The sequence below is a fragment of the Antedon mediterranea genome, chromosome 11, assembly GCF_964355755.1.
Source record: "Antedon mediterranea chromosome 11, ecAntMedi1.1, whole genome shotgun sequence".
Lineage (NCBI taxonomy): Eukaryota > Metazoa > Echinodermata > Crinoidea > Comatulida > Antedonidae > Antedon > Antedon mediterranea.
In genome coordinates, this window is record NC_092680.1 from 5,384,604 (window position 1) to 5,396,478 (window position 11,875).

The 11,875-nt window shown below is 33.2% G+C and overlaps 1 protein-coding gene across 3 annotated transcripts in view; it reads left to right on the top strand.

The window, feature by feature from the left end:
* Window positions 1-8,867, top strand: part of LOC140062999 (peroxidasin homolog) — a 57,240-nt gene extending 48,373 nt beyond the window's left edge. For 2 of the 3 annotated variants that reach the window (XM_072109425.1, XM_072109428.1), the window contains 8 exons: window positions 74-190; window positions 456-614; window positions 1,259-1,528; window positions 2,047-2,313; window positions 2,438-4,076; window positions 4,254-4,462; window positions 5,237-5,436; window positions 5,966-8,867. In XM_072109425.1, coding sequence (XP_071965526.1) covers window positions 74-190; window positions 456-614; window positions 1,259-1,528; window positions 2,047-2,313; window positions 2,438-4,076; window positions 4,254-4,462; window positions 5,237-5,436; window positions 5,966-6,001 — 2,897 coding nt within the window. In that variant the 3' untranslated portion in view covers window positions 6,002-8,867. The remainder of the gene's footprint in view (window positions 1-73; window positions 191-455; window positions 615-1,258; window positions 1,529-2,046; window positions 2,314-2,437; window positions 4,077-4,253; window positions 4,463-5,236; window positions 5,437-5,965) is intronic. The other variant, XM_072109427.1, reaches the window with a different exon arrangement.
* The last annotated feature ends 3,008 nt before the right edge of the window (window positions 8,868-11,875 follow it).

An 11,875-nucleotide genomic window follows, 5' to 3' on the forward strand; every position in this document is an offset into this window, starting at 1 on the left:
TTTAGCAACAAAGTCAAACTTAGTGGAGTTATTCTGTTTAATATTTACCGTGTATTTTCTATATTTATTTCAGTTCCACCCTCTTTCATTCAACGACCAGAATTTCAAGCAACGATAGAGGGCAGTACAGTAGAGTTTCATTGCACCGCTGAGGGGAATCCATCTCCTGTTATTGCATGGAAGAAGAAAGGTAACCGGTTCAAAACAAATAATTTAGAAATATGTTTTTGATATTAAATATATAAATATTTAAGCTCTGTTTATATTATCAAACTTTATGTGACAAAAAAAGAGATGTGCCTATTGTTATGAACATGATGATATCAAAGCACTTCCATGTTTGGGCTCATCACATTTTTTTTGTCACATAAAGTTTGGTGGTGTAGACAGAGCTTTATAAAAGATCTATTCAAAGTATACACACATTAATAAATATATATGATTGATTTGTTTAGGATTACAGTTACCTGATGATCGCCGACATGTTGTTTTATCATCTGGAACTCTGAGAATTGTTCGGGCAACTAGAGCAGATGAGGGCAACTATGAATGCCAAGCATTTAATAGTGCTGGTTCTAGCCAAGCTACGGCACAACTGGAAGTGAGGCCTAGAAGTGAGTAACTTTATTTTCCTTAAGCTCTGTCTACACTTTCAAATTTTATGTGACAACAAAATGTTATGTCATGCCCATATATAGACATGATGATGTCATATTACTACCATATTTGGACACATATCACACTTTTTTTGTCAAACTAGTTTGATAGTGTAGACAGAGCTTTATACTTGGTATTTTTCACTACAACATAGCACCCTTCCTTTGTAACTTCCCTATTCACAGTACATTCAACTCTATTAGGGGACACATTTATATAAAATAAAACATGAGACAGCAATATAATCTTTTATCTTATATATAACTCTTTTAAAGATATATTGTTCCCCTGAAAAATTTTTTTCCAATTTTTGTTGTTGAATGTGCCATTTTGATATTCCATAATATTCATGTTTTAGAAAATTAGATTGAAAAAAAATTATTTACCTGAAAACCTGTAATTTAAAGCAAACAAATAGTCAAATTGGCTTCCAGCCAATGAGTTTTTGGTTGAATTTAACGATTTGGTTTGTCTTTTTATAAGTGAAAACATTTTTGTTTTCTTTTATGCGGAAGTGATAACCTTTATTTGAAAAAAATCATTCCATATGTTTTAAATGTAGTTCATTTTCACTATGCAAATTATTTTGTCCTTTGTTTAGTCCCACCAACATTTGAGGTAACACCCTCTGACCTCACAATCGTCACCGGGGGAACTGTTGAATTACTGTGCAGCGCTCAAGGGGAACCTACCCCAGTGATTACATGGAGTAAAGATGGCGTACAGATCACTCCGTCAGCCAAGTTCTTGATTAGCAACAATCACAAGCTTGTTATAACTGATGTTGGTCGAGTTGATGAAGGCAGGTATGATTGTGCTGCTAGGAACAGTATTGGGTATGCATCAACGTCAATGGAGCTTAAAGTGGCAGGTAAGGTTGGTGATATGTATGCTCTTAGCATAAATTTAAATAAATTTACAAAAACTGTGTATTTCATAATTGAATTAAAGTGAAATGTAAGAAATTTTATAAAAAATAATGAATGTACTAATTGGCTTCCAACATATTTTGATGAGATACAAATTCATGAACTACGGTACCAAAATAAACACCAAAATGCTTTATGAATATTCATTAAATTATGATGGCTAAAAAAGTGTATCAATTCAATTCTTGTTACTACCAAAGTCTATCATCTCCATATGCATCATTTGCAGACATTTTCAAGTCTTCATTTAGCTGAATATAACAATTATTTTTAAATGAAAAATGTGTATATATGTGGATATCCAAGTTTACTTTACATTATAGATTCATTACTTTCATTTTTGTTTTTACCTATTTTCACATAAATAATATATGTTGCGTGTTTAAATCTGCATAATAATTTTGATTCTGTATTGTTGATGGGAATAAAACCATTCATTACAAATTTCTTTGCTTTGTAGATTTTGAAGGTCCTCGAGAAGGCAATCAGTATGTGGATCAGTCAATTGACGAAGCAGTTAAGATTGTTGACAAGCGTATAAATGAAACGATTAGTATTCTCTTTGATACATCCAAGCCACGTTCTCCAAGCGATCTTTTGACGTTGTTCAGATTTCCTTCTGATGAAGCCGTCAATATTGCGAGGGCAGCAGAGATTTACGAGCAGACACTGCTTCTAATTCATGAGAGTGTTGAACGAGGAATTCTGGTTAATATGACCGGTATTGGTAGGTTTTGTTTATTTTTCTCTGTAAAAATGCAATATTGTCTTCATATAAACAGATCTATAAAGTTAAATTTATTTCTGAATATATTATATTTCTAATAAATAAAATTGATTTTATTTTCCAGATTACAACTACAATGAGTTACTTTCTCCATCATTTCTAAATGTAATTGCTAATAAATCTGGTTGTATAATGCATAGGAACAATATAAACTGTTCTGACATGTGCTTTCACAAAAAATACAGAAATTACGATGGTACATGCAATAATCTACGCAATCCTGAATGGGGTGCATCGTTGACACGTTTTAATCGTATTTTAAAACCAATTTACGAAAATGGATTCAATACCCCGGTTGGTTGGAATGTCTCGCACTTATACAATGGTTTTCAAAAACCAAGTGCACGAAAAGTTTCACTGGAAGTTATAAGTACGCACTCGGTGACGCCCAATGAGAAGTACTCGCATATGGTCATGCAATGGGGGCAATTTTTAGATCACGACATGGACTTTACCGTAACAAGTTTAAGTAAAGCTCGTTTTACTGATGGAGTTGAATGCAAAGACACTTGTGAAAATGCACCTCCCTGTTTTCCGATCCGTATTCCCGAAGGTGATCCACGTATACGAAGGTCACAGTGCATGGAATTTACACGTTCTAGCGCCATATGCGGTAGTGGAATGACTTCGGTATTTTTCGAATCACCAATGCCACGTGAGCAAATTAACCAGATTACATCGTATATAGATGCGTCTAATGTTTATGGTAGCATTCAAGTTGAAGCTGTCAAATTGAGAGATTTCACAAACGATAGAGGACTTTTAAAGGAAGGACGTCTTGTTGAATCTTCAGGTAAACGATTATTACCCTTCAATCACGATTCACCGATTGATTGCGAACGAGATCTTACCGAAAGCACAATTCCATGCTTTTTGGCGGGTGATTTTAGAGCGAATGAACAACTTGGTTTATTGTCAATGCACACAATATGGATGCGAGAACATAATCGTATTGCCCAAGAGCTTCTTAAGATTAACCCGCATTGGTCCGGTGAGCAAATTTATCAGGAAACCCGTAAAATAAATGGAGCACAAATGCAGCATATCTCATACAATCACTGGTTACCGAAGGTTCTAGGACCTGAGGGGATGAAACAGTTAGGAGACTACGCAGGATATGATCCATCCATAGATGCTTCTATTATTAATGTGTTTGCAACAGCTGCCTTTAGATTTGGACACAGTTTGATAAACCCATTTATACAAAGGCTAAACTCATCATTCTTAGAAGCGGAACATGGACATATACCTTTGCACAAAGCATTTTTCTCTCCATTTAGGATTGTGGAAGAGGGCGGAATTGATCCAATCCTTCGTGGTTTATATGGCACTCCGGCAAAAGAAATAAACCCGGGAGAATTAGTGAATCGTGAGTTGACGGAGCATCTTTTCCAAATGGCACACTCGATAGCTCTTGATCTAGCTGCGCTTAACATTCAGCGTGGTAGAGATCACGCTATTCCTAGCTACAATGACTGGCGCGTTAAATGTAATCTGTCCGCCGCTGAAACGTTTGATGATGTAACAAATGAAATTTCTGATCACCGATTACGAAGAAAATTGGAAGATTTGTACAAACATCCTGGCAACATTGATTTATGGGTTGCTGGATTAGCGGAAGACCCTCTAGATGATGGACTATTAGGACCTACATTTACATGTATTATTGCAGAGCAGTTTAAAAGGACACGTCAAGGAGATAGGTAAATGTATACTAATGTTTTAGTCGTTGAAGGCCTATGTCATCCCAAATATTAGCATCCCATTTCAATAAGCATTTCCTTTTAAGAATTTTCTATTTTTAAACTTGTTTAAAATGTGGAAATATGCAATATGCTTTTGCAATAATTGTAGTTGATACATTTTTGCTCGATTTTCAGACTATGGTATGAGAAGCCATCCGTATTTGAGCCAGCACAACTACAAGAAATCAAACAAACCTCATTGAGTGCTGTTATATGCAACAATGCAGATGACATCAAAGAAATTCAGAGAGATGCATTCTTGAGGGCAGACTATCCTCATGGATATCTAAAATGTGACTCCATCCCTAAAATTGATTTAAGAATGTGGACAGACTGTGAAGCTGGTAAGTCATCGCCATAATGATGGTTGTCATGCAATCATAATATGAACAATTTACACTAAGCCCCGCCTACTTTTAGACTGCACATGTCCCAATCTCCCGTCCACAATTTTCTAGAATCGATAAACTGCATATTTGCCATTGTCTCAAAACATCAAGTTGAAAAACTCATTCTTAAGTACCGCAATGCAATTCTAATTTGAATTGAACTTTTTTAACATACTGTAATGTCTTAATGTTGTGTTTACAAAAAGGAACATTTCAATACCATAAACTGATTTGTAAAGGGTAAAACAGTGCTAGTTGGATGGTTATTCATCAATCGCTAGGCTCAAGGAATAACATTTTATGTGATAAACACAGGCGCTCTGTTCACCACCCTGCTCCCGTCTTGATGCATATAGTCCCTGGTTATTATATCATGACAGTTACCATGTAGTCATGTTATCATAATCAAGTTTATTATTATCATATCAAGATGGTGGTTATAATGTTTTTAAGGATGGATATTCATATTCATTCATACATTTTACTACAACTTTATCATTAGTAAAGTTCAGGTTGCTGTACACCATGTTTTTCCATGTTGTACCACAAGCCTAACATTACTAGTGTTTATTCCCTATACAAATCTTAAACCATCATCAGTGTCATTATCCTTGTGTTCATCATTATAACACCATCCACATCATATCCTGTCTATTTTCATCATCATAACACTAACAGCATCATAAAAAAACCAAAATATAACAAAAAAATTGTTTTTGTTCTTGACAGATGGACCTGCAACCGTAACAAATATTTTTAGACGAAAACGATCAGCTTCTGAATCAGCCAATAAACAAATTGCAACTGGGAATAAAATAAACAGTGATATCTCAATGGAAATACGAGGTGCACAGTTGGAAGAAACAGTTAATGAAATGCAATCAACAATTAAAATATTACAGAAAAATGTAGACTCACTAACACAAGAGGTATGTATAATAGGTGCATATTAATCAGTGGTAGGTCTTGGATTTTCAAATAGAGGTTGAGTGGGAGGAGGACACTAAAATCCAAACTAGGTTAACCCAATGTTTTATCTTTTGGATTGTATTTCCTGAGCCGGGTTAATCCCCAATCTTGGTCCCACCTACAGTATGTAATATGCAATGTTTGTACATTTGTTTTTACTTAAATCCTTTTAAACAAACGAAAATCTAAATTTATATATAATTATTGAGTTCAAATTATAGGCCTACTATACACAAAATTGTTTGTTTCATTTAAATTGAAATAAGAATATATTATAAGGTTCTAAATAGACAAACAATAAGTTTTATTGAAATGTCTTGACTGTATGCCTGCAATATTTGCATTTAAGTCAAATAAAACAATTCAATTTCCTATTAGCAGTTTATTTATTAGGAAATGTCCTATTAAGTAATAAAAGTAATGCAGACAGATTTGTCAGACACATATTTCCTTGTTTAACCTATGTATTCAATAATCTTTGTTTTTCAGGTTAAAAGACTAAAGAGGAAAAAGCGCCATAACTAAAGTATCTATTTGTTGAAAGATTATTTTCATAAACTATATATCATGCATTGTGATGTCCAACTGATGACTGAAATGCTGTTGAAATTGTTTTTATGTATTACATGCGAATCATGTATTGTTAATAGGGATCTTTTGATATATCAGTGACAACCTGGACTCGGGTGACATACTGGACTCGGTGTCAACTTGGACTTGGTGACAACCTGGACTCAGTGTCAACTTGGACTTGGTGACAACCTGGACTCGGGTGACATACTGGATTCAGTGTAAACCTAGACTTGGTGACAACCTGGACTTGGTGACAACCTGGACTTGTGACAACCTGAACTTGTGACAACCTGAACTTGTGACAACCTGAACTTGGTGACAAACTGAACTTGGTGACAACCTGAAATTGGTGACAACCTGGACTTAGTGACAATCTGTAATCAGTTACAACCTGGACTTAGTGACAACCTGTAATCAGTGACAACCTTGACTTGGTGACCACCTGGACTTGGTGACAACCTGTAATCAGTGACAACCTGGACTTGGTAACCACCTGTAATCAGTGACAACCTGTAATCAGTGACAACCTGTAATCAGTGACAACCTGTAATCAGTGACAACCTGTAATCAGTGACAACCTGGACTCACTGTCAACCTGGACTTTGTGACAACATGTCATTTGTGACAACCTACATTATATGACAATCTGAACTCACTGGCAACCTGAACTCCGTTACAAACTGGAATCAGTGACAACCTAAATTTGGTGACAAAGTAGATTCGGTGACAATTTAATTGATCTATCCTGGAAATGAATTTTTTTTTGGTGGGGGGAAGGGGGGATTTAGTCAGCTACGTCCACTTTACAACTTACAAAGGTATACACTGTGTTGTGGTCGTCTACTCCTGTTATACAAATAGTAGGTAAATAGGAGCTAATACTTAATTACCTCATTTGCATAAGACCTTGGTTTTGGTTGTCATGTGACTGAAAGCGCCCTTATAAGTGACTGGTGTTGATTTTAATCAAGATGTTTGATAATCGACTTAAACCTGAAATTCATGTAAATTAATTTTAAAGTTTAGTTTATAAATACATATTGTAACATATTATTTTGCTAACTGCCAATATCACATATATTATTTTCAGTGAATAAGTTTTATGTTCAATACTTTTTAAGGCAACGTAATTTTAATATTTCATTGGTGAACTAATTTTCAGAGCTTCATTGATCATTACCCACGATTATTAAATGGATTTGTTGCTTGATTGTGTGATGATCAATTTGATATCAGATTGATAACTTGTAGACCTATGTAATATTTCTAATCTATTTCAGAAGCATTCAAACTTCAGGAAAAATGTCAATTTTTGTCATGTGTTTATAGCAATTTAAATAACATGTAGGAAAAGACTTAGAAATTTAGGAAAATAAAACAATTATCAATTTTATTTATGCAAATACTTGTAACTATTGTTTAAGCATGTTGACAAGCAAATTGTGCTATGCAAAAATAGTGTAGACTGTATTTATAGAATTTTAAAAAGAACCTTTAGTGTGGCATTTGAAAATCATTTAGAACTTATTTATTTAAATTCAAATATAAACTGTTTTTTTTTTACTCTTTTTATAACAAAATATTTTAATACAGAAAAAAAACTATTCAAAAATCTCAGTATTTACATTTCTATGTAAAAAAATAAATGAATTAAGAGGTACAGTAAGAGGGCAGTGTTTGCAATGTCTTTCAGGGAATTCTATTGGTTCAGATAATTAAAAATAAAAATGCTCATAAAGCTTTGTCTACACTACACTATCAAACTTTGTAAAAAAAAATGTGATGTGCCCATAATGGACACTATAATGTCACACCATATTTGAGCATATCGCTACCATATTTGGTAGTGTAGGCAGAGCTTAAGAAGACCTACAATATCCATATCCAAATATATGGTGACACAAACAATAAATAAAAGTGTTACGGTAAATCCTCTATTAAGGGGACACCTACCATAGTAGAACTCCTATTAAGGGGACACCTACCATAGTAGAACTCCTATTAAGGGGACACCTACCATAGTAGAACTCCTATTAAGGGGACACCTACAATAGTAGAACTCCTATTAAGGGGACACCTACCATAGTAGAACTCCTATTAAGGGGACACCTACCATAGTAGAACTCCTATTAAGGGGACACCTACAATACCTAACAAAATGTCCCTAAAATAGGCATTGACTCTAGTGTTTAAATGTAAGATATTGACCCCTCATTCACTTGGTGAAATAGAGGTGTCTGAGTAATGGTGTTTCAAATGAGGAGTTCTAATGCATTATAATAAATAAAATATAGCTACTGTACTACCTATCTACCTGTACACAAATACTGTATATCTAATTTGTTATCGCATTGATGTTATTCTATGACCATGTTTGGTATAGACATGCAATATAACAATTATAAAACTAAATATTATTTAATTAGTTTTGATATTGAAGGAAAAACAGTAAAAGTAAACATTGCCATTTGCTATAACTCTACTCTTTATTGAGTCCTAATTTGAATTTCCTGACGAAAATTACAAGCAATAATACATGTACATATGTGAATTGTACAGTAGTTAAGATAAATGGTTTTGGCTAAACATTAGTAAAAGAAATGTTTTATGCTTAGTTTACTAAAAAGAAAACGTTTGTGTTAGCATGGATTGCATACAGGAGTGGTGTGTAAGGTGTGTGTGTTGATTTTTGTGTATACTCAATTGTGCACCACCACACACAGAATGTACATGTGCTCAACACAAACGCGTCTATTTGCTGTTTTAAGAACCATTGGTGTACAACTTCAATCATTTTACATTGTGTGAGAGAATGATGTTAAGACAAAGAGCCTTCTCATGTTTACGTTATGTCACTTTATGTTAAGAACATTCTTGCATATTAAAATTTTTATTTCAAAATCAAAGGTTTTTTTTTTTGTGTCAAATAAGAAATATTTTAATGGTTTGATGATAATGACAATTGCCCCAAAAAGTTACTAGCATTTATTATTATATAACTTTTAATGTAATATAAAAATATTGATATAGATGTGGTTTGTGTAATGCGCTGTATAAAGTAAAATAATTTAGAAGCGTAGATTTCTAAACAAAAAAACAACACAGTAAAACAAAGATACATGATCTGATCGTCACATTGTTTCAGTGTAGAGGAATTAGTTTAATGCAGATGAGTAGCCCAACAGATAATAAGGAAAAATAAAAATGAACACCAAGAAAGTTTGAATGTGTTGTTGGAAAGGTAGGTTTTTATTTTCTGCTTTGAATAATGCATGTTTCATCTCGCATATCAGAGAGAAGTGAATTTCACAATTAAACATCTTTTGAGGAAACAAAACTTCAGAATACAACAGATATTAAATTGCTGGTGCTAATACAATATACAGTATAGGATTCTAAAGTAAAGGTGGATATTGGCTGATTCAAACCGATACAGAAAAAGGGAGAAATAAAATAAAATCCTTTAGTTAAAAGTGCAGGCTTACATCATAATGCATTGTGGTATGTTCCATAACTGTTCAGTTTTTTGTGGATAAAGAGAATGAGAAATCCCGAGAAATCAAACGTATTGTAGTTGGTACCAAATCGGTTCCACAAAATGTGGTCACTAATCACATTACAACTCGGATTGGGTACCAATTTTGTACCAAAAAGATACCTGCGGGAGTTTAGTGTTTACCGGACCGTTTACGCCACAACACACATGGCGAAATGTTACAGTGTTTTAACCTAATTTACCCATTTTTACTCTGGAATTGTGTTTTAAGTTCTTTTAGTATTATAAATAAAGGATCAGGTGCCGTTTTCGGCCACCTCAACTTGTATGGACTATACCATTATAAAAAGATGGGAAAATAGGGGTGTCACATTTATTAATTGAGTGTGTTAATGTGTTAAAATACTGCTTCTTTTGTTCTTTTGTTTAGTGCATTATGTTTTAGCAACAAAGGGAAAACAACTACGCCCTGCACGCTGTAGAATTAATTTCAGTTTTCAAGTTAATACAGTATATTATGGTTCTAATTATTTCTATATCATTTTTAGGTATCCTTTCTTAATATATTAGGTGGATTCCCTAAGGTGGATATTGAATAATTTTTACGGATTTATAGATATAGTATATAAAGAAATTAGTTTTTATTCCAGTTACAAATAAGAAATATAATTTATCTAACGATAACACAGTAGTACATTTAATAAAGATGACAGTAGTACATTTAATAAGATCTATAACATACTGATTATTAGGTAATCAGTAAAACAAATAAACATTATAATTTTGTCATTGAATCTGTACCATTTTGTTCCCAGAAAACACAGCGTTTGACATTGCGTGTTTTTAGGTTTGGTTTTTCTAAAACGTTTGAAACACGTTTTTAAACGTTTCTGTAGTGTGTATAAATACATGTTCTAATTGAACAACGTAGCACACCTTTTCAATTCGGTCTTTATCCCCTTACATTTCCTTACTGATATTCCCAGCCCAATATACAATATGCCCAAATAGAACATCACTGATTAGTAAAACATAAACATTCTATAGTACAAATATCCTACTTTACCCCAAAGAACCGAGTTTCCTTTTACAGTCTAATTGTATTTAAGTTCTTAACTATGACCAACATGTCCACCCATTTACTTATATTTGTTAACAGTCTCCTTTCATTTAATTGATGTACTGTCAGACCAATTATGTTTTCGAAAATCAATCCTTATTTCTTTTGTTTTATTTATGTTTAGTTCAAGAAAATTGTTGCCATAATCGGTAAATCGAATAATCTCAGAAAGGTACAGAGAATAATTGTTGTTATAAGTCCAACTATAGCCGAGTCGTCGTAAAATAAAAATACATATAATTATGTCGTCAATTAATCTGTTACCATTTTGTTTCTGTATCTACAATCGTTTCTGGATCTGGATGAATACTGACGAAGGACCACATGGGTATTTGCGCCAGGGGGTGCGTCTCTCGGTGTGCAAACATCATACTTAACTGAATTTGTTTTATAATTTGTTATTATTTTTTTTTAATTTATTAATTTCACAACTTCACAAAACTGACCAAACAATGACAAAAAAAAAGAAAACGTTTCTGTCAATGAATCTTCAATTATGTTCGTCTCACTGTGCCATTTCTTGGGTTCAAATTCATGTTGTTGGGATTTATCTCTTGCAAATAAAAAATATAGTTTATCTATACCGATAGGATTGGGCCGATTAGAATGCATTTGCCAACATTCTTTTAAATATTTCACAACATTATAGAGTTTAGGTAATTTAACCGATTGTAATGTAGTATTTAGGATGTTTGAATTCTGTTCTGTACTGTAGTTTTAAATATGTTTTGATTCCGATTGTACTGTAGTTTAACATGTTTTAATACCGATTGTATTGTAGTATTTAAGATTAATTCTAATTTTGAATCCGATTGTACTAAAATTTAATGTGTTTAAATCTAGATAGGCATAACATAGGCCTAGTATTTAATATGCTTTAATTTTGATTATACTGTAGTGTTTAGTTTTTATCATGGAGTAAAGATTACTCCATGGTTTTTATATATAATAAGTAAGTATACTTAATAATAATATAGTAATATTGTTACAAAATCTTGGCATTCCCTAACACAGTACCTAATAATAACATGCCTTATAAAAAGTACATGCTTGCTAGTTGTTGATGTTTTGTATTGTAGTTTGTACTGCTGTAGGTTACATAACAGAACAATTGTATTGTCTTCCCATTTGATAGACACCCTTCTCTACATAAAACACCACACCCCTATCATAATAATGGTATAGTCCATATAAGTCGAGGTGGCCGAAA